This window comes from Pantherophis guttatus, chromosome 11 (genome assembly GCF_059756535.1).
Source record: "Pantherophis guttatus breed Tessera chromosome 11, ASM5975653v1, whole genome shotgun sequence".
In the NCBI taxonomy this organism is placed as follows: Eukaryota; Metazoa; Chordata; class Lepidosauria; order Squamata; family Colubridae; genus Pantherophis; species Pantherophis guttatus.
This window is the reverse complement of record NC_142073.1, coordinates 18,834,774-18,854,854: the sequence shown is the minus strand read 5'-3', so window position 1 is coordinate 18,854,854 and position 20,081 is coordinate 18,834,774. Positions and strand designations below refer to the sequence as shown.

The window sequence follows — 20,081 nt, the reverse complement described above, 5'->3', positions numbered from 1 at the left end:
CTCCTGGGGAAAGGATATTGCAAAATCCCCATTCCCTCCCCACTCCTGGGAGAAGGATATTGCAAAATCTCCATTCCCACCCCACTCCTGAGGAAAGGATGCTGCAAAATCTCCATTCCCTCCCCACTCCTGGGGAAAAGATACTGCGAAATCTCCATTCCCTCCCCATTCCTGGGGGAAGGATATTGCAAAATCTCCATTCCCACCCCACTCTGGGGCCAGCCAGAGGTGGTATTTGCCGGTTCTCCGAACTACTCAAAATTTCCGCTACCGGTTCTCCAGAACCTGTCAGAACCTGCTGGATTTCACCCCTGGTTATGTCCCGACTGGTTTGGTGGTCTTGGTAAAAACACTACACTTGGAATTTGTTTTGTGAAACTTTTTTTTAAAAAAATACTCCTAAAATCACAGCAAACTGCAGAAGGGTTACTTTTAAGGGTCTGGGTGGGTTTTTTTTTTGCAATTTCTACCTTTTATCCCTTACGGTAAACTATAATTAGGCCCCAGGGCAAAAGACTAATGATGACTGTTCAGATTTCCAACCTTAAAACGTCTTTAATCAAGGCAAGCCAATTGCAGTTTTGGAAGTCAGTTTTAAGAAAATAAACTGTACTTATTTTATCTGTTACAGTCCTGCCTTCCAGCAGCTGAAGTTGGCTCCCCTTATTTTGTCTAATCCCTAGACAACAACCCTGTGAGGTAGGTAGGTAGACGGGTGTGTACAACCAAAATCCGGTGTTGCAAACACAAACAACAATTTGTAGAAAACGAGCTTTGTTATTTGTTCTGGTTTTATTATTTTAATTTTTTTTCCAAGGGGTTCATTGTAAGCCTTTAGACCAGGGGTCCCCAACCTTGGCAACTTTAAGCCTGGCGGACTTCAACTCCCAGAATTCCCCAGTCAGCAACTGGCTGACAGCAGTTGCTTTAGACAGATTGAAAAAAAAGAAAGAAAAAAAGAAAGAAAGGAACAGGGTAGCCTAAATAGACATAAAATTGGTATTCTTTTAGCTTGTAAGGAAGGGACCCCAGTGGCCTGCTTTTAAAGTTTGGAATTATTTTTTATCTTCTCCAGTCAGACAGTAAAGCTAGATTTATAGGTGTTCTACCTTATTTTACGAAATCATCTCAATCTCTGGGGCACCCCATGTTCCAACAAGAAAAGCTGAACTTAAAAAAAAAAAAAAATAAAACCACCAAAAACTGAAAATTCCCTTTCTGTTATAATAAAAACCATTATCCCAGCTTTATCTTCTCAGCTGCAAAAGAGAAACGAAGAAATGATGAAATCGTGTTCCCTTTTAACTTCCTTGGGGGAGGTTAATAGATAACTTGGAGACCGTACTATTATGTCCTGTCCTGTGTAGTCATTACGCAGGCAGGGTCAACGAGAACTTAGCAAAAGAAAATATGTCCTTCAAGCCTCTGTTTTATTCTGCAAACGACAGAATATGTAGGAAATAAGAAACTAGTAGACTTTCCAAATTGGGATCAGGGTTTTTTTTGTCTTTTCTTCAAGGGAATGTCACAGCAAGGGGCTGGTCTTGGACTTAATTTGCAATAATAGCACTTAGACTTATATATCGCTTCACAGTGCTTTTACACCATCTCTAAGCGGTTTACAGAATCAGCATCTTGCCCCCAGCAAACTGGGTCCTCGTTTTACCAACCTCAGAAGGATGAAAGTCTGAATCAACTTTGAGCCGGTCAGGATCAAACTCATGGCAGTGGGCAGAGTTCGCCTGCAATACTGCATTCTAATGACTGCATATCATGGACGGATGGACAGATGGATAGGAATGGCACTAGCGATAGCATTTAGACTTATATACTGCTTCACAGTGCTTTGCAGCACTCTCTAAGCAGTTTACAGACTATTGCCCCCAACAATCTGGGTCTTCATTTTACCAACTTCAGAAGGATGGAAGGCTGAGTCAACCTTAAGCTGTTGAGACTCGAACTGCTGGCCCAGGGCAGAATTAGCCTTTTAGTCACCTGGCTAGACACAAGAAGGATGTTAGGCATATAGGGTCTGAAAGATTGAGGAAGTGACTGTGAAATACTTATCATATATAGCAAAAACACTTAGGCCACAGGTGTCAAACTCCTGTCATCATGATGGTGTCACGTGATGTATCTCAACTTTTTTGTCCTTCGCTAAACCGGGTGTGGATGTGGCCAGTGTGTGACACATCTGGCCCGTGGGTCGCGAGTTTGACACCCCTGACTTAAGACTTATATACCGCTTTACAGCCCTCTCTAAATGGTTTACAGAGTCAGCCTATCACCCCCCAACAGTCTGGGTCCTCATTTTACTGACCTCGGAAGGATGGAAGGCTGAGTCAACCTTGAGCTGGTGAGAATTAGCCTGCAATACTGAGTTCTAACTACTGCACCACCACGGCTCTTAATAATGACTTAATAATTACTTGGATGGGGCACCAACGGGAAATCCCAAAGCTCTAGGAAGAAGTCAGAAAACATCCCGGGAGACAGCCATTCACACTGCATTCCTCTTCCGCCACAACTGAGCTCTTCACCAATGCCAATCACAGTAGGTATGGTTAAATCTATGAGGTCACCAGGCATTGAGGTCAGCTGAAGCTAATGCTATATTTACTGGGAGGGAAGTCGCATAGAACCTTATGCCCGTTGCCTTGAGCTGTATCGTGCAAAAGAGGAAACATGGAAAGTTGTTGACTGGGCTTTTATATCAGCCAGTAAGAATTCCAGACCAAATTATAATTAAAAAAATATATGATTGTGCAGAAATGGATAAACTGTCTATGGAAATAAAGGAGAGGGAAGAAACCGAGTACTATCAAATTTGGAACAGATGGTATTTCTGGCTTGAGAGTAAACGCAAAATCGAAGGGATAATCTGTTAAATAGAATATGTAGAAGGTAAAACCTAAATAGAATATGTAGAAGGTAAAACCTATATTGAAGAAATATAGGATATGAAACTGAATTGTGAATAGATGTTACTATAATTTAAATAAAGATGTAATTTAACGTAGAGAGATATAGAATTAGAATCCTTGGAAATATGTTTGTTAATGATAGAGATACAGATATGGAAAAGCTGATATTAGTGTTAAATTTTTGCTGTGTCTTTTTCTTTGTTTTTCTTTTTGTTGTGTTTTTTGTATTGTGTGTTTTATATATTGGAAATTTAATAAATATTATTTTTTAAAAAAAGAAGAAGAAGAACTCATCACTTTATGAACAGAAAGGAAGGAAGGGGAGGGGAAGGGAAGGGAAGAAAAAAAAACAGGGCAAAAATCAATATATGAGCTATCACGTGTCATTTCTTATTGCTGTGGTAATCAAACACATTTAATGAATGTTTTGCAATGTTCTTATATTATAAACAAATATAAAAACAGGACAATGCCTCCAGAATTCCACCAGTGAAATGTACCCAGCAAAATGCTGTTATCTGAAATTTCCAAACAGCTTCATGAAGGATACAGTGGGAAAACAATATATGGGAACAAGTTTCCATCATACTACCACATTAACGATAGCGTTAATCTTCTCAATTAATGATGGAACAGCTGGCTGTAAAACACGTTATATGTAGCTGTGCTCAAACCTGTACAATGTTTATGTCAGGGATTTCATGGGCCGAAGAGAAAGGGGAGGGGGGGGGAAATGGGGGTGTTTGAGAAGCAAAACCCAAACAACCCCCCCTTTCATTTTGATTTGAGGGGGGAAAAAATTCTCAAATTTCCTAAGGTCCAAAGATCTTGGTTTTGCTTTTCACTTCAAGAATGGATGGTACAAGAGTGAAGTTTTTGCTGGATCAGGAAAAATCTCTCTGGTTTCTCCCCCCCCCCATCAGCAGCAAAGATGCTTACTAATAAAGCAAGAATAATATTTAAAAAAAGGAAAATGTGAAGATCAAAATCAAGCAATAAATAGATGTGTGATGATATTATCGTGTTACTGTATTACAGGAACGGAAGCAGATTTCTTTTTTTTAAAAAAACAAAACAAAACCTGTCATTCATTTACAGTAATTACTATTCTGTATATTCCTTTCTGATTATATTAGCCATGTTATATTTTTGGTTGCACTTCGTCGTCTCTTCTGGTTGTTATAATTTATTGAAATGCCAACAAAACATTGTAACGTGAATTCCTAACCACAAACCACAGCTCCAGCTCAATATAAAGCACGGAGAGGAAAAATATATATATATATCGGCATACGCATCAAAGGTTTCAGTTAAGGTTTGTCTCATTTCAGTTTTGCATTTTGCATTTATTCATCAGGATATGCCAAGCTAATGAATGAGCTAGCAAAGGAGGATACGAGTTTCTTTGCAAATTTCTCTACAAACAAAAAAAAAAGAAAAAGTCCTTTGCATTGAAAAGAGGAACTTCTAAAGTCTGACTTGGCTTTTTATCAAGTTAGAAGCCTAGCGCAAACTTCTAGGTCAGTGATGGCTAACTTTTTTGCCATCTCGTGCCAAAAGTGGGGAGAGTGAGGGTGGATTGCACGCGCGCGTGCCCACACCCATAATTCAATGCAGCCCCCCCCACGCATGTGTGTGCAATTCCCCCCGGGTCAGCCCGCTTTTGGCCAGTAGGCCCATTTTTTTGCTCTCCCCAGGCTCCAAGAAAGCGTCTGTAGCCTGGGGAGGGCGAAAACGGCCTTCCCCACCCCCCGAGGCCCTCCAGAGGCCGGAAATGGCCCGTTTGCCAACTTCCGGGGGCCCAGAAGGCCCGAAAATCAGCTGGCGGAGCCAAGCTCACGTGCCCACTGATACGGCCATCACGGTTCTAGGTTCTTTACCTCTACAATAATGAGGGCTGGAAAATTGTCCCATTGGTTGCTACTTTAAATCAAAGAGAGTAGGGTTTTTTTAAAAAAAAAATATAAAATGAAAAATAAATGTCTTAGCTACAGAAGGAAAAAAAAAATCTTTCTCCAAAGGTAAATTATTCACAACTGGTCTTGCAGAAAATTCAACCGTCGTGAAAAGATCAGAGAGCATTATAATAGTAACAAACCTAAAAGGATGTTATTTAATACTGGTATAGTTAGTTTTTTATTAGACTAGCATGTTCAGGTGTTCCTGCACGTAAGGTTCAGAAACAAACAAATATTTAAACTCCTTTGACGTTTGTTTTATAAAACTGCCAAGCCCAGGAGGCAAAATAGATTATGTCCCTGAGAAAGCACTTATCCGAAGATGAAAGTTTGTAAATATTAAAATTGTTCTTTGGGGAAATTGAGCGGTAAAACCCATATGCATACAGCCTTGGGGATAAAAACGAGGTTACTCTTTAAGTATGAAATCCTGCACAATGGAAAACTACATGCGCGCTGCAAAAATGCATCTGATTTAAAGGACAATGAAGGGGGAAGGAAACCAGCAGGACAACAGGGCAGATTTGACAAAAATATGTTATGATCATTTATGTGCTAATAACTGCACATGGTATTGTGTCTGGTCGAAATCCTCAACCAATCAAAATCTGTAGAACAGTGTTTCTCAACCTTGGTAGCTTGAAGATGGGTGGACTTCAACTCCCAGAATCCCCCAGCCAGCAGCGCTGGCTGGGGGATTCTGGGAATTGAAGTCCACCCATCTTCAAGCTTCCAAGGTTGAGAAACACTGCTGTAGAAGAAGCAGCTTGGATTTTTAACCAAAATTAACTGCACCAAATAAACCAATGCCTGTATCTGGATATTTGTCTTTTTGTTTGTTTGTTTGTTTGCTAAACTATAATGTGATCTGCTTGGCTTTGGATTAAGGGTGCTGTGGGAATTCAGGCCTTCTGTTCAGTAATCCCTGATTTTCAACTTCGTGCTCTGTGTAACTGGTAGCTTATTCATGAATCTTTCGTTTAACCCAGGCACATTTCTCTGAGACCCCTGCCAAAATGTCACCTTTCTTTTCCCCGAGTTTGTTTTTAATTGGAAATTTTTAATTTTAAAAAAGTGTTGGAAAAAGTAAACAGTCTTAACAGATTAACAGTGAAACAGACGTTGGGTAGGTAAGGGAGAGATTCAGTGTTTCTCAAACCATGGAATCTTTAAGATGAATGGATTTTTAACTCCTAGAATTCCCCAGCCAGCTAGCACAGCAGAGTTCATACAATGATGATCATGGGAACGTTACTGTTCCAATAGATCCTGAGTCCTTCTTCTAAGACAGAAGCAGATAGTGCCCCTATGATTCCTACAAGACTGGATTTCTCAGCCTTGGTGAGTTGACAATATACTCATAGTAATGGGGGCCCCTAGGTTTGTCCATAGGTCAGGTGCAAAAGATCAGGTCCATATGTGAAGGTCCCATTAAATTGATTTATAGAGAAAAAGAGCGAGAGCAGGAGAAAGAAAGAAAGAAAGAAAGAAAGAAAGAAAGAAAGAAAGAAAGAAAGAAAGAAAGAAAGAAAGAAATAGGAGAGAAAGAAGGAAAGAGGGAGAGAGGGAGGAAGAGATAAAGACAAAGACAGCAAAAAGAAATAGAGAGAAAGAAGGAAAAAGGGAGGGAGGAAAGAAAGACAGACAGACAGTCAGACAAAGACAGAAAGACAGACAAAAAGAAATAGAGAGAAAAGGAAAAAGGGAGGGACGGAGGGAGGGAGGAAAGAAAGACAGACGAAGACAGACAGAAAGAAGTAGAGAGAAAAAAGGAAAGAGGGAGGGAGGGAGGAAAGGAGGAAAGGAGGAAAGAAGAAAGAAAGAAAGAAAGAAAGAAAGAAAGAAAGAAAGAAAGAAAGAAAGAAAGAAAGAAAGAAAGAAAGAAAGAAAGAAAGAAAGAAAAAGAAATTGATTTGTGGACTTTTAACTCCCAGAATTCTTTAGCCAAGCACAGCTTTGTCCAACCCTCTTAATGTTGCTTCCTGGATCTCTCACTGCGGCAACTGTTGAAGAACCAGAATTATCAACTCTCTACCTGGGTTTGAAAAGTGGAAAAGGAAAACTCCCATGGAAAAAAAAAACCTACCCCTTTCTAAAAGAAGAAAATACAGCTGAAGACTTTTATATGTATACATATAAAACAAGAGAACAAAGGGAGTTTGGCCTTTGATATATCAAGCATAAACACAATTGATACACCTAAGTTGATGATCTTCTACTTTCATTTCTAAAAGATCTCTTCTGGAAAGCAGCAGGAAAAAGATCCTACATTTTTGGTCAAGCACAGCCCCAAAGAGACAATGAAGGGAAGGGGGGGGGAGAAGGAGGCTGGCTGGGGAATTCTGGGAGTTGACGTCCACAGGTCTTAAAGTTTCCACGGTTGGACACCCCAACTTTAATGGAAAAATGGGGGTCCATGCTTGCTTTGAGGGTCTTTGGCCTATTTCAAAATCCAAAACAGAAAAAGATATTCCTGAATATGTGAAAATTTTATTTGCAGATGAAAATCCTAAAATCAGGCAATAGCCAGATTTTTTTTTTTTAAATCTATGGCTATAAAAACAAGGACTGTCATAAACAAATCAATGATTTAGTATCAAGCAGAAAGAATCAGAACTATGCATGAAGTTCCAGTTCAAATGATTTATTGCTCGTGCCTATGCAAAAAAAGCTATTTGCTTTGCTGGCTTTGCTGGCTGGGGAATTCTGGGAGTTGAAGTCCGCCAGGCTTCAAGTTGCCAAAGTTGGAGTCCCCTGATCTATATCTCTTTTCCCAAGCAAAAGATGGAAATTTTAATTAGTTGAGCCTTGTCAGTGAAACTATTACAGGTAGTCCTCGCTTAGAGACACCATTCAAAGTTACAATGGATTGTCCCCCAGAGCTATTGACGGCTGTTTTTCAAAGTTATGACATCTGTCACGTCATTGCATTTTTGGTAACCAGCTCGAAATTACAGCCATTTGCAACATCCTTGCAATCACGTAAACATCGTTGCAATCATGTAAAGAAGTAAATCAGCGTTTACTTCTCGTTTCCAGAAAGAAAAAAAAAAAAAACGTCCATTGGAAACAACAGATTTATTTAACAACTGGTATGTTTGCTAAATGTCCAAGGTGTTTGTTTGTTTGTTTGTTTATTATTAATTAATTAATTAATTAATTAATTTATTTATTTATTTATTTATTTGTCCAATTTATATGCCGCCCTTCTCCGTAGACTCAGGGCGGCTTACAATGCATGATAGCAATAGCCTGCATATTTTTTTGTATATACCTGCTTATTAGGGCTTTCGGGCCCCCCATAAGTTTGCTTAATGATCACAGCAAAAAAGGTTATACCGTCGGGCACAGCCATGGGGAGTGACCTCTTAACGACTGCCATGACCCATGACTGTCATTTGGGGACTCAACGACGGTCTTAAGTCAAGGACTATACCTTGACTTAAGGCAGTGATGGCAAACTTTTTACTCACCAAGTGCCGAACAGGTACTCACTTAGCATGCTTTGCTAATGTGTGGCTCCTCCCCCATGTGCACAACTGTACCATCTGCAGCGGCTTGCGCGCGGCTCCCCTGTGCACTGCGGGAACAATCGCACCATCGGCTCATGCGCATGGTTTTCACGCACGCAATGCACACGTGCAAACACCATCCGTGCATGCCCGCGCTACATGCCAGTACTCTTGCACCCACGGGCAAATGTGCACGCATGCACAAGAGAGCTCCGAGGAATTCCCCTTAATTGCACGCATGCGCACCGGAGGCCCGAACCCCAGCTGGGGCGCGCACACATGCGCAGCTGCAAGTGAGTTGGGTGACAGCTCGTGTGCCTGGAAAGATGGCTCTGTGTGCCACCTCGGGCACGTGTGCCGTAGGTTCTCCATCACGGACTTAAGGAGAAAGAAGTGGAAAGATCGTGAACAGACAAGAAGAGATGGAATAATGATGATCCAGGAAATGACCAGCCCTTTGGATTAATGCTATGCAGGTGGGAAAAAAACCACAGTGCAACCCTGCTACTCTCCAGCCAATTCCATGAGGAATTTGCCTGGGATCATCTTTCAAAGAGAAAAAGGATTACAACGAAATTCCCAGGGGTGGAGTGGAGTGATGTTTCATTTTGGGACGGGGGAGGGGGAGAGGGGGGACAAGACCTCAGGTGTCAGTGAAGATCTCCTGTTTTAGCATACCAGTCTCTCGCCAGGATTCTGCCACTTCCCTGATTTTCCATTAAATCTCCAGGGACCTGAAGGGAGGGGAAAGGGGAGGGCATCTGGAAGACCGGGGGGGGAGTGGGGGGAGAGAAGGGGGACTCAAAGGGGCAGAAAGCTCACCAAGAAATATAAAAGACATTTTGGCCATTGGACAGGAGAGTAGAAATACAAAAACTTTTTTTTGGCAGGGGGCAAGATTCAGCCGGTTCGGGCGAACTAGATGCTAATTTTACATCTGGTTTGCCAAACCAGTAGTTGCAAGGAGCGGCTGTCCCTGTCCCCCCCGCCCCTCCCCTCCCAGGAGTCTCCATGTGGCCTGTTTTGGATGCCAGATAAGTGCAGAACCCACATGGAGGCTCTGGGAGGACGAAAAACGGGCCTCCCAGAAGTTCCGGAAGTCCGGAAACGGGCTCGTTTCTGGCCTCCGGAGGGCTTCCAGAGCCCGGGGGAGGCCATTTTCGCTCTCCTGAAAGCTTGAGAAAACCCTCCAGAGCCTGGGGATGGCGAAGATGCCACCACCACCCCGCCGTGGTACAGGAGGCCGGTTAGGCCCACGCCCACCATGGCCACACCCATCCAGCAACTAGGCAGAGAACAGGTTGCTAAAATTTTTGAATCCCAAAATTCAAACTTTTGGCAAGTAAAACATTGGATTAGCTGATGTTCTCATGCCTGGCTTTTCTTTCCTTCCCCTTGGCTCAACGGTATTCAATACTCTGGGTCACAGATTGCACTAAGCTGTCACGTGGGTTTTTTTTGCAGGTAAGGTGAACCCAACCATTTCGAGTAAAATAATCACACCGAGGTTAAAAACAAACCCTGGGACTACAATGCAATCCAAGCCCAACCTAGACGATTTCATGGTTCTTTATTCCCCAGGGTTTTAAAAAGAAAAACGTGGCAGTAATAAATTGTGCTTTATAATATTATCCCCCAATCAAATCACGGCTATAAAACTTCAACTAAGGATTCAACACAGTATTTCAGTTTTTGATTCACAACAGATCTATGGCTAAGTTAATACATCAAGCTGCCCTGCAACTATTAAATAAACCACTGGAATGAAGCTTCCTTGGTGATCTTTAAACTCGGTTGTTTCCTTGCAAACGTTTCATTACCAAGCTAGGTAACATTATCAGTGCTGATAGAGTGTTGAATTTGCTCTCAGTTTATATTCTAGTGGCTTGCTCTGTGTTTACCACTGGAAGACAGCCCTGGATTTCCTAACCCTGATTTTAAAAAAATGCAAGGCAAGGTTTTTATATAGTACACCAAAAGTCAGATGCGAACCTGGTAAATGCACTCATTTTTTTTTTTTAATTATATTGCTCTGCCAAGAAATATTTTCAGTTGGCTGTTCTGACTAGGCTTGATTTGAAAACCCAAAGAATTAGGAAACTCTCTCCTACCTCAATCATGTGAACAAAATGCAAGCTTGTCACTGAAACCAATCACAGATAAAAGCCACGCTCTGTAAACAAACAGGAAAAGAGAACTGAAAGGGAGATGGAGATAAATAAGAGGAAAAAAAAAAAACGATGGCAGCAATCCATATATACCCTTACTTAGCAATAAACCCAGGGGTGTCAGTCAGGCTTTACTGCTAGGCGAGATCTCCATAAACTTTGATCGCGCTCCAGCCACAAAATGAAGAGCCAGAGGCCGAGTGGATAGACCACAAGAAGTCCGAAAGGTCTCGCTTTGGCTAATTAGCATGTGTGAACTGTCACAGGTTAGGAGGAACTGAGCATAGTCCTTGCGCTATTTATTATTTGCACCATTTATATGACGCCCGGTGAGTCATGCAGGATCTAAAGAGCACCACCTTCATCAAAAGGCCCAAAGTCCAGAACAATCATTAATTCTAAACACAGGTTAACTGCTGCTAATGTCTACCTGTGGTTGGCAATGATCGACTTCAGAGAACCAACTGGAAAATGGCTGCTTCGGACGACACAACTGGTGGGGTTGTGCAACCACAGCAAAGCTGCAAGGAAACCGGGTTAATTAACCCTTCTGCTAGTGACACTGCAGCCTTATTGTATATTCCCTTGAGCCTGCTGCTTTCTGGCAGCCTACCTTGCAGGGTTGTTATGGTGAATTGTAAAGAGATGCTTGGCTCACTGACACCTTTGCAAGAAGGCCAACATTCATTACATGCACGGGAAGAAATAAACACCTACGGTTCTTGAGCCGAGATGAAATTTAGTCTCATAAAGAACACTTAAAAGTAGCTTTTAAGTGTATATAAATAAATAAAATAAAAATAAATAAAAGTATATAAATGTGATAAAATAAATAAAAAATAAAATCTACGGAATCTGCAATCTAGCCTAAATCCAGCAAGATGTGATTATCTAAGACGGGAGAAAGCAAACGCACCATTTTCTGCAACCTAGAAGGGGGAAAGGGATATTGCAGGAGATTTAATACAATCATTTCAAATCCCAAGGAGGAGGAGGAGGAGCTTCCTCCAGCCTTCTGCTTTTTAGACGGGGTGGAGTACAACTCCCCATAATCTGGGTAGACTACAACCCTCCCCATAATCCTTAGGTTGCTCATCACGCTGACTTCGAAAGAGCAAGAGGAATAAAGAGGAACAATCCTGGCTCTGAAGAGACCGAAGTTCATAAGGGTGTATCTTTCAGACTCCAACTGAAAACACAAAATGCATGTTGTTTCTTGAACCAGCCAACCGCTCCGCGCGTACAAAGCCTGTTTGCCTTCCGTCGTCCCAAGGTTTGATTTGTTCTCCATTCTTCCTTTAATTATAAGTCAGCATTTTAAAGAGCCAGCCAACCTGATTAAAAAACAAAGAAACCTCAACCTCCAAAGAAGGAAACGATTAAAATCTAAGTAATCGGGGCCTCTGAACGCTGAAGAAAAAGAGGAAGCGAAATCTTCCATCATGAGGTGTCATGATGAATAATTCAATTACAAAAGCCATCTAAATAATGGGAAAGACAAGCCCTTCACAAACAGGATTTTTTTTTTGTTTTGTTTCTTTTTTTTGCTAATCTTCTCTCGTCTCAACCTCAGATATTCCAAAACTGCCGAAGGACAAGAAGATGACAATCGGATTAAGAACAATAAAAATTAATACTTTCGTGTGTGTGTGTGTGTGTGTTTTTTTTTTAAAAAAGCGGCCTAAAGTCGAAAGGTTGCTTCTGTTCAAAAGCACCTCTGTTGACCTCAAAGATCATCCTTCCTGCATGCCAGGTTTTGCAAAAAAAATTATTTTGGTGGTGGGGAGGTTTTCCAGCTCTCCCCATCCAGGTGTTGGACCACAACTCTCCCCTAACCCCCCCCCCACTGCTCCCCAAGCACAGAGAAGGGACTGGGTGTATGTGTGTGTGGGGGACCATGTTCAAAACCCAGGGGCCAAAGAGCAAGGAAAGGTAGCGAGAGAACAGGGCCCTCTCTGCCCAGAACAAGCAAGCAAAGTCTACATTGAGCAGATTGTGGGGACGCTGCCCACCCCCCCCAAAAAACCACAGATGTGGCACGAAGGGCCAGGCCAAGGTGGGTTTTCAAATCCCACCGAGCCAGGTCTTGGGGGCGGGGGGGGGGGGCAAACCCAGCCCGAGGGGTTGCCTTGCAGCTTGGCTGCTTTTGCCTGACACCCCAAGGCCTATCTCAATGGGGGGGGGGGGTGTTTCAAACAGCCCGATGTGCAAACCCAGGTAAAGGTGGGGGGGGAGGGAGGAAGTACCCCCAATATAGCCCAAGGGGGGTGGGGGGGTGGAGAGGGTCTTCCTGGCTGAAGCCAGTGTGGGAGAGGCACACTTTTTACTTCATTTTATTTTATGTATGATATGTATGTTCTGTGTTTCCCCGAAAATAAGGCCCTTATATTTTTTTGAACCCTGAAATAAGCACTTGGCCTTATTGCTATGCGCTCAAAAGCCCGATTGGGCTTATTATCAGGGGATATCTTATTTGGGGGGAAACAAGATTGATAGAGAGAGAGAGAGAGATAAGATGACAGATAGATAGATAGATAGATAGATAGATAGATAGATAGATAGAGGATAGATAGATAGATAGATAGATAGATAGATAGAGGATAGATAGATAGATAGATAGATAGATAGATAGATAGATAGATAGATAGAGGATAGATAGATAGATAGATAGATAGAGGATAGATAGATAGATAGATAGATAGATAGATAGAGGATAGATAGATAGATAGATAGATAGATAGATAGATAGATAGATAGATAGATATAGATGGATAGATACCGTGTTTCCCTGAAAATAAGACCCTGTTCTTCTATTTTTTTGAACCCTGAAGTAAGTGCTTGGCCTTATTGCCATGCCCTCAAAAACCCAATTGGGCTTATTATCAGGGGGTGTCTTATTTTGGGGAAAACAAGGTATGTATGTATGTATGTGTGTATGCATGTATGCATGCATGCATGTATGTATTTGGTCAAGCACACCCATAACATTTCCATCTAAACATCCAAAGGCATTCTAGGGACACAAAGGAGCGGCGCCTACCGTGGCGGAGGCCAGGCTGTGGTCGGCGAGGGCCAGGTGATGAGGCTCCCAGCGGCGCAGGAATTTGGAGGTGAGGATCTTGCTGAGGAAAGTCCGGGGGTGCCGCACGACGCACACCTGAATGTCCCCTTCCTGGAGGAGCTTGTACCTCATGCCGCTGCAGTGGACGCCTCGCCGGCACGGGGCGGCTCCGGGTTTGGTCCCTTCGGGCGCTTCGCCCAACAACGGCTTGCTCTCTTCCAGCGGCCGGGGGTCGCTGCCGCCCCCGCAGCCGCTCGTGCAATCCATGGCGCCCCCTCCCCGGGCCGAGCCAGCGAGAGGGAGGGAGGGAGGGGGAGAAGGGGGAGGGTCGTCTCTAGCCCCGGCCGCCCCCGGAGCCGCCCGGAGCCCCCATGCAACCGCCCGCCGCCGCTCTGGCCAAGCCCGCCCAGACAAAAGGCGCTAGTCCGGAGGGACGGTGCGGGGCTGGGCGTCTGGGCGTCCGGGCGGAGGGACCGACGGCTTCCAGGCAGGACAAAAGGGGCCCGCCGGCTCCTCTGCTTGCACGTCTGGATGCGGGCGGGCGGGAGAGCGGGCGAGCGGACGCGTGTCTGGGAGCCAGGGGCGGCGTCGAGGAGCCGCCGCCGGAGGAGGAGGAGGAGGAGGGAGGAGAGGCTGGAAGCGCCTGGCAGGAGCCGCTCCGGAGCTTCGCTCTGATTGGCCTCGCCGGTCACGTGCGGCCGCTCTGACGTCAATGCCAACCCCGGGCAGCTGCCGCCGCCGCTGCTGTTGCTCTCGCTCGCGCCCTCGCCCGCCCGCCTGCCCCGCGGTGGCGCTGGAACGGCTGGCTGGGCTGCGGGGGGGAGAAGGGGGGGGGAGAAGAGGGGGCTTGAGTTGGAGGGATTGGGGGCGGTCTTTGGAGCCAGTCGGAGGACTACATGTCCCATGCCACCCGTGATCCTCGTCCTGCCAGGCGGTACGATGGGAAGGGGAGCCCGTCCCTTCCGGAGGGCACCAGGTGGTAGAAGAACATGGCTTTCTTTCTTTCTTTCTTTCTTTCTTTCTTTCTCTCTCCCTCCCTCCCTCCCTTCTCTATTCATTCCCACCTCCTTCCTTCCTTCCTTCCTGCTCATTCCCATCTCCTTCTTTCCTTTCTTCTCATTCCCATCTCCCCTCCTTCCTTTCTTCTCATTCCCATCTCCTTCCCTCCTTCCTTTCTTCATTCCCATCTCCTTCCCTCCTTCCTTTCTTCTCATTCCCATCTCCTTCCTTCCTTTTCATTCCCATCTCCTTCCCTCCTTCCTTTCTTCTCATTCCCATCTTCCTTCCTTTCTTCTCATTCCCATCTCCTTCCTTCCTTTTCATTCCCATCTCCTTCCCTCCTTCCTTTCTTCTCATTCCCATCTCCTCCCTCCCTTCCTTTTCATTCCCATCTCCTTCCTTCCTTTCTTCTCATTCCCATCTCCTTCCCTCCTTCCTTTCTTCTCATTCCCATCTCCTTCCTTCCTTCCTTTTCATTCCCATCTCCTTCCTTCCTTTCTTCTCATTCCCATCTCCTTCCCTCCTTCCTTTCTTCTCATTCCCATCTCCCCTCCTTCCTTTCTTGTCATTCCCATCTCCCCTCCTTCCTTTCTTCTCATTCCCATCTTCCTTCCTTCCTTTTCATTCCCATCTCCTTCCCTCCTTCCTTTCTTCTCATTCCCATCTCCCCTCCCTCTTTCCTTCCTTTTCATTCCCATCTCCTTCCTTCCTTCGCCACTCTTTCGCCCCTACCCCCAATACTCTTTTCGCCAGCCAGCACAGAACATAGAATCCTCGGGCTGGAAGGGACCTTTGAGGTCTTCTAGTCCAACCCCTTGCTCAAGGCAAAAGATACTATCCCAGTCAATCAGATGGTTGCACAATAGGATTTGTAGTCCGGCGTTGGCTAAGGAATTTTGACAAGCCAGTACGTTTGATTTTTTTTTAAAAAAAAAGTCTTTAACTGATGGTCCTTGATTGCCTTGAACGTGTGAATTCAGAGATGGGTTGGCATAAAACACGACTGAGCTAAAATGGGATTTTCTCAATTCCTCCGTTTTTCGATTGACAAGACTCGCTGAGCGGTGAGCGGTGAATGAAGTCTCCCAATGGGAGTCCAGTAACACCCCTGATGAGATTATAGTGGTGCGTTTGTATCTTAGCTTGTTTTTCAAACCTGCCCTACAATTGCATAGATGTGAATTATCCTGATGAATCTGCACCCGAAGCTTTTATTAAAAACACAGGCAAGGTGTGATTGATGGATGGATAGAATGTCATGGCGAAAATAAAGGTGATTTATATTCCATTTTGAACCAGCATGCTTTATGATACTGAAAATTTATAGCTTAACCTTTGCAAGACAAGCCAAACAATATCAATTAAGTGTGGGGTAATCTTCCAATTAAAAAGATAGTAGCTGTTTATGTAAAACAATGCTGTTTTAATTGAGTTTGAATTTTAAATTGAATTTGAATTTAAATTCAACGGATTGAAGGGTAACGTAGAGAACCTTGAAATAACTCTCGCATGACATTAAACATGATAATGAATAATGGAGCTCACATGACATTAAAAAGCTTATTTACTAGTCACAATGCTATGCTTCAGTGCTTTATAAAATAACATACTCTTAGAAAAAGTATCATATTAGGTCCAAACAAAGACTTGTAACAACTGTGGAAGCAACCATAAAAATAAACAATACTCACATTTCCAGATAAAACAAAATTCTTGTCAAAGATTCGTAACTAGAATGCAGTATCTCAACCTGTAGTGTTTGAAAAGAGTTTTGTCATGCGCCAAATACTAAAAGTGCACCAGGATTTCTTCTTAAGTTACTTTCATTTTTATGACTGTTATGAAAGCTGCAAATATTTAATCATTCAGATTGAAATAATCAGTACTGGGCTTGCTTTGGTTAAGATATTTTAAAACTAAAATCTGGGTGTGGAAATGACAGAAGAAGGCCTTAAAAAGTAAAAAGCCTGATCTGAGGACTGGAGGAGGAGGAGGAGAATTATAAAAAAATAACTGCATTCAAAACGCTTATATAAAAGTAATAAAAAGTAAAGGTAAAGGTTCACCTTGCACATATGTGCTAATCGTTCCTGACTCTAGGGGGCGGTGCTCATCTCCGTTTCAAAGCCGAAGAGCCAGCACTGTCTGAAGACGTCTCCGTGGTCATGTGGCTGGCATGACTAAACGCCAAAGGCGCACGGAACGCTGTTACCTTCCCACCAAAGGTGGTCCCTATTTTTCTAGTTGCATTTTTTACATGCTTTCGAACTGCTAGGTTGGCAGAAGCTGGGACAAGTAGCGAGAACTCACCCCATTATGTGGCACTAGGGATTCGAACTGCTGAACTGCCGACCTTTCGATCAACAAGTTCAGCGTCTTAGCCACTGATACCATCTGTTAAAAATGCATATACAGATAGTCTTCGACTTACAACAGTTCACTTAGCAACCATTCGAAGTTACAACGGCACTGAAAAAAGTGACTTATGACCACGTTTCCCACTTAACGACCATTGCAGCATCCCCGTGGTCATGTGATTTACATTTGGACGCTTGACAACTGAGTCACATTTATGACGGTTGCAGTGTCCCGGGATCATATAATCTCCTTTTGCGACCTAACAAAGAAAGCCCATGGGGATGCCAGATCCACTTAACGACCAGGTGACTAACTCACCAACTGCAGTGATTCACTTAACAGCTGTGGCAGGAAAAGTCGTAATATGGGTCAAAACTCAGAACAAATTTCTCACTTACCGACATAAATGTTGGGCTCAGTTGTGTTCATATGTTGAGGACTACCTGTACATACTTTATTCTGTTTAAATATAACACAGGTAAAACAAAAAACAACAACCCTGTATGACAAAAATGGATGCAAAACTTCCCAACAATGGGAAGAAGTACCATGTTTCCCCGAAAATAAGACCCTATCTTATTTTATTTTTTTTGAACCCTGAAATAAGTGCTTAGCCTTATTGCCATGCGCTCAAAAGCCCAATTGGGCTTATTATCAGGGGATATCTTATTTTGGGGGAAACAGGGTAGGTAGGTAGTGATAGATAGATAGATAGATAGATAGATAGATAGATAGATAGATAGATAGATAGATAGATAGACAGACAGATAGATAGACAGACAGACAGACAGACAGATAGATAGATAGATACCGTGTTTCCCCGAAAATAAGACCCTGTTTTATATATTTTTTGAACCCTGAAATAAGCACCTGGCCTTATTCCCATGCGCTCAAAAGCCCGATTGGGCTTATTATCAGGGGAGGTCTTATTTTGGGGAAAACGGTATGGACCAGCTCCATTAATATTTCTTGTCTAAAGGAATATTCATATAAAATGTTTTACAAATGGTACATAAATCCATCAATAGTCTCCAAGATAGATAAAGCATGCATAATAAATGTTGGAAAAGTTATGACCGTTGTAGAAATACACTATACCCAAATAAAATAATGACTGTTTTTTTAAAAAAGAATTAAGAAAAAGTAAGAAAAGCCTGTTCTAAAGAAACGCTGTTCCACAAGTGTGTACAATGGAAGAATCAAAAGAAAAATGTTCTTTCAATATCAATTTTTTTTTTCCCTGAAGGGTCAATGCAGGAGGTCATAAAGCTTTTCCTTGGCTCATTTCTCAATATTAAATAGATCTGGTAATTACATGGATATGACACCACTAGCAGATTCTAGACTGCAGGCTAAACTGGGAAGTCTTGGAAGAAGGCTAAATATTTCTGTACTGCTGATAAAACTATACGACATTTCACTGAAGTCATCAGGAAATGAGCTTTGACGTAAAGAAAACTTCTCTAAAGTTGCCCAATTTGAACATGAATCTTTTCGTTGCACTTACTGGTTTAATGTTACAAAAGAGAGCCAGTTTGGTCTAGTGATTAAGGTGCCAGACTAAAAAGCCAGAGAATATGAGTTCGAGTCCCGTCTTAGCCATGAAAGCCAAGTAGGTGACTCTACCTCAGCCCAAGCCATCTTACAGGATTGTTGTTCTGGAGAAAATAGGAGGAGAAAAGTGTGTTGGATATGTTCATTCTTTGAGTTATTTGTAAAAATAATAAAGACGGGATACAAATCGATCAATTAAAAATGAGTAGTTAAAGCAGAGTTTCTCACTCTTGACAACTGTAAGATGTGTGGACTTCCAACTCCCAGAATTCCCCAGCCAGTATGCTGCAACAATCATGAAGACAAGTTAAAAGTAATTTTTTTATTAGGAATAATTAATCAAAGGTTAAAGAAGCAACTCCAACATATCATTTTATATATAGTAACAGCAGCACGAATTGTTTATGCCCAGTGTTGGAAACTTGAAAATATACCAGCCAATGAGAGGATTATACATAAGATATTAGAATGTGCCGAGATGTATTTATGTTAGAAATAAAAGGCAAAGAAGAAACAGAATTTTACTGGGTTTAGGATAAGCGGTATAAGCGGTTAGAACAGAGAAACAAAAATGTATAGAAATAAATGTAGATAACTGTAAGAGACACATGACACAGTACTGTTAAAAAATGCTTATTGTTCTGTAAATTGGAAAAATGGAAAATATTTTTTTTAAAAAAAGATAAAAGTAATTTTTTTCAGAGTTGTTCTGCCCCAGCTACGGACCCCAAAGAATGCAGCACACACAAAGTCCGTTCAAACCTTAGTTTACTAAATAAACCAGTTTTTTACAACAACGGCTGTTAATTAACTGCATTAACAGCCACCAAGAATTCAAAGAATAATACTGAAAGCTTACTGTGGTTGGCAGAATGCCCAGAAGCAATTTGCAGGAAGCTGATAAGATAAGCAAGAAAAGACAGGAAGGTATGTGAACGAAGTTGTTCCCTGCAAATTGTTGTTTCCTCACAAACTCCGCACGGGTTGTGATAGGAGGGTCCCGATACTCCCATGTTACACCTCTCCTGCGTGACTTGCATTGGTTACCGGTTGCCCTCCGGGTGAGATTCAAGGTGCTGGTGATGACCTATAAAGCCCTACATGGCTTAGGCCCAGGATACTTGTCGGACCATCTGCAGCCAGCAACGGCTTCCCATCGCCCAGTGCGTTCTCACAGGGATAGCCTTCTCCAGGTGCCGTCCGCTAGACAATGTCGGCTGGCGGCCCCCAGGGGTAGAGCTTTCTCTGTGGGCGCGCCCACTCTTTGGAATCAACTCCCCCTGGGGCTTCGGTTGGCTCCTGACCTTCGCACCTTCCACCGCGAATTAAAAACATGGCTGTTTACATCACCCAGCCTGAGGGGGGAGGGGTTGATTATTTTAATGGGTTTTAAGATATGTTTAAATTATATATTTATACATTTATGTATTTTATGCATGGGTATTTATGTATTTTATGTTTTATTGGGTTTGTTTTACTTGTTGTGAGCCACCCTGAGTCCTACGGAGATAGGGCGGCATACAAATTATATTAAATAAATAAATATA

At 42.9% G+C, this 20,081-nt stretch overlaps 1 protein-coding gene across 1 annotated transcript in view; it reads right to left on the bottom strand.

The window, feature by feature from the left end:
- The window catches only part of CMIP (c-Maf inducing protein), a 193,585-nt gene extending 179,251 nt beyond the window's left edge, over positions 1-14,334 (bottom strand). The window contains exon 1 of the mRNA XM_034425425.3: positions 13,603-14,334. Within this exon, the coding sequence (XP_034281316.1) occupies positions 13,603-13,890 (288 nt within the window). The 5' untranslated portion in view covers positions 13,891-14,334. The remainder of the gene's footprint in view (positions 1-13,602) is intronic.
- Positions 14,335-20,081: the final 5,747 nt, after the last annotated feature.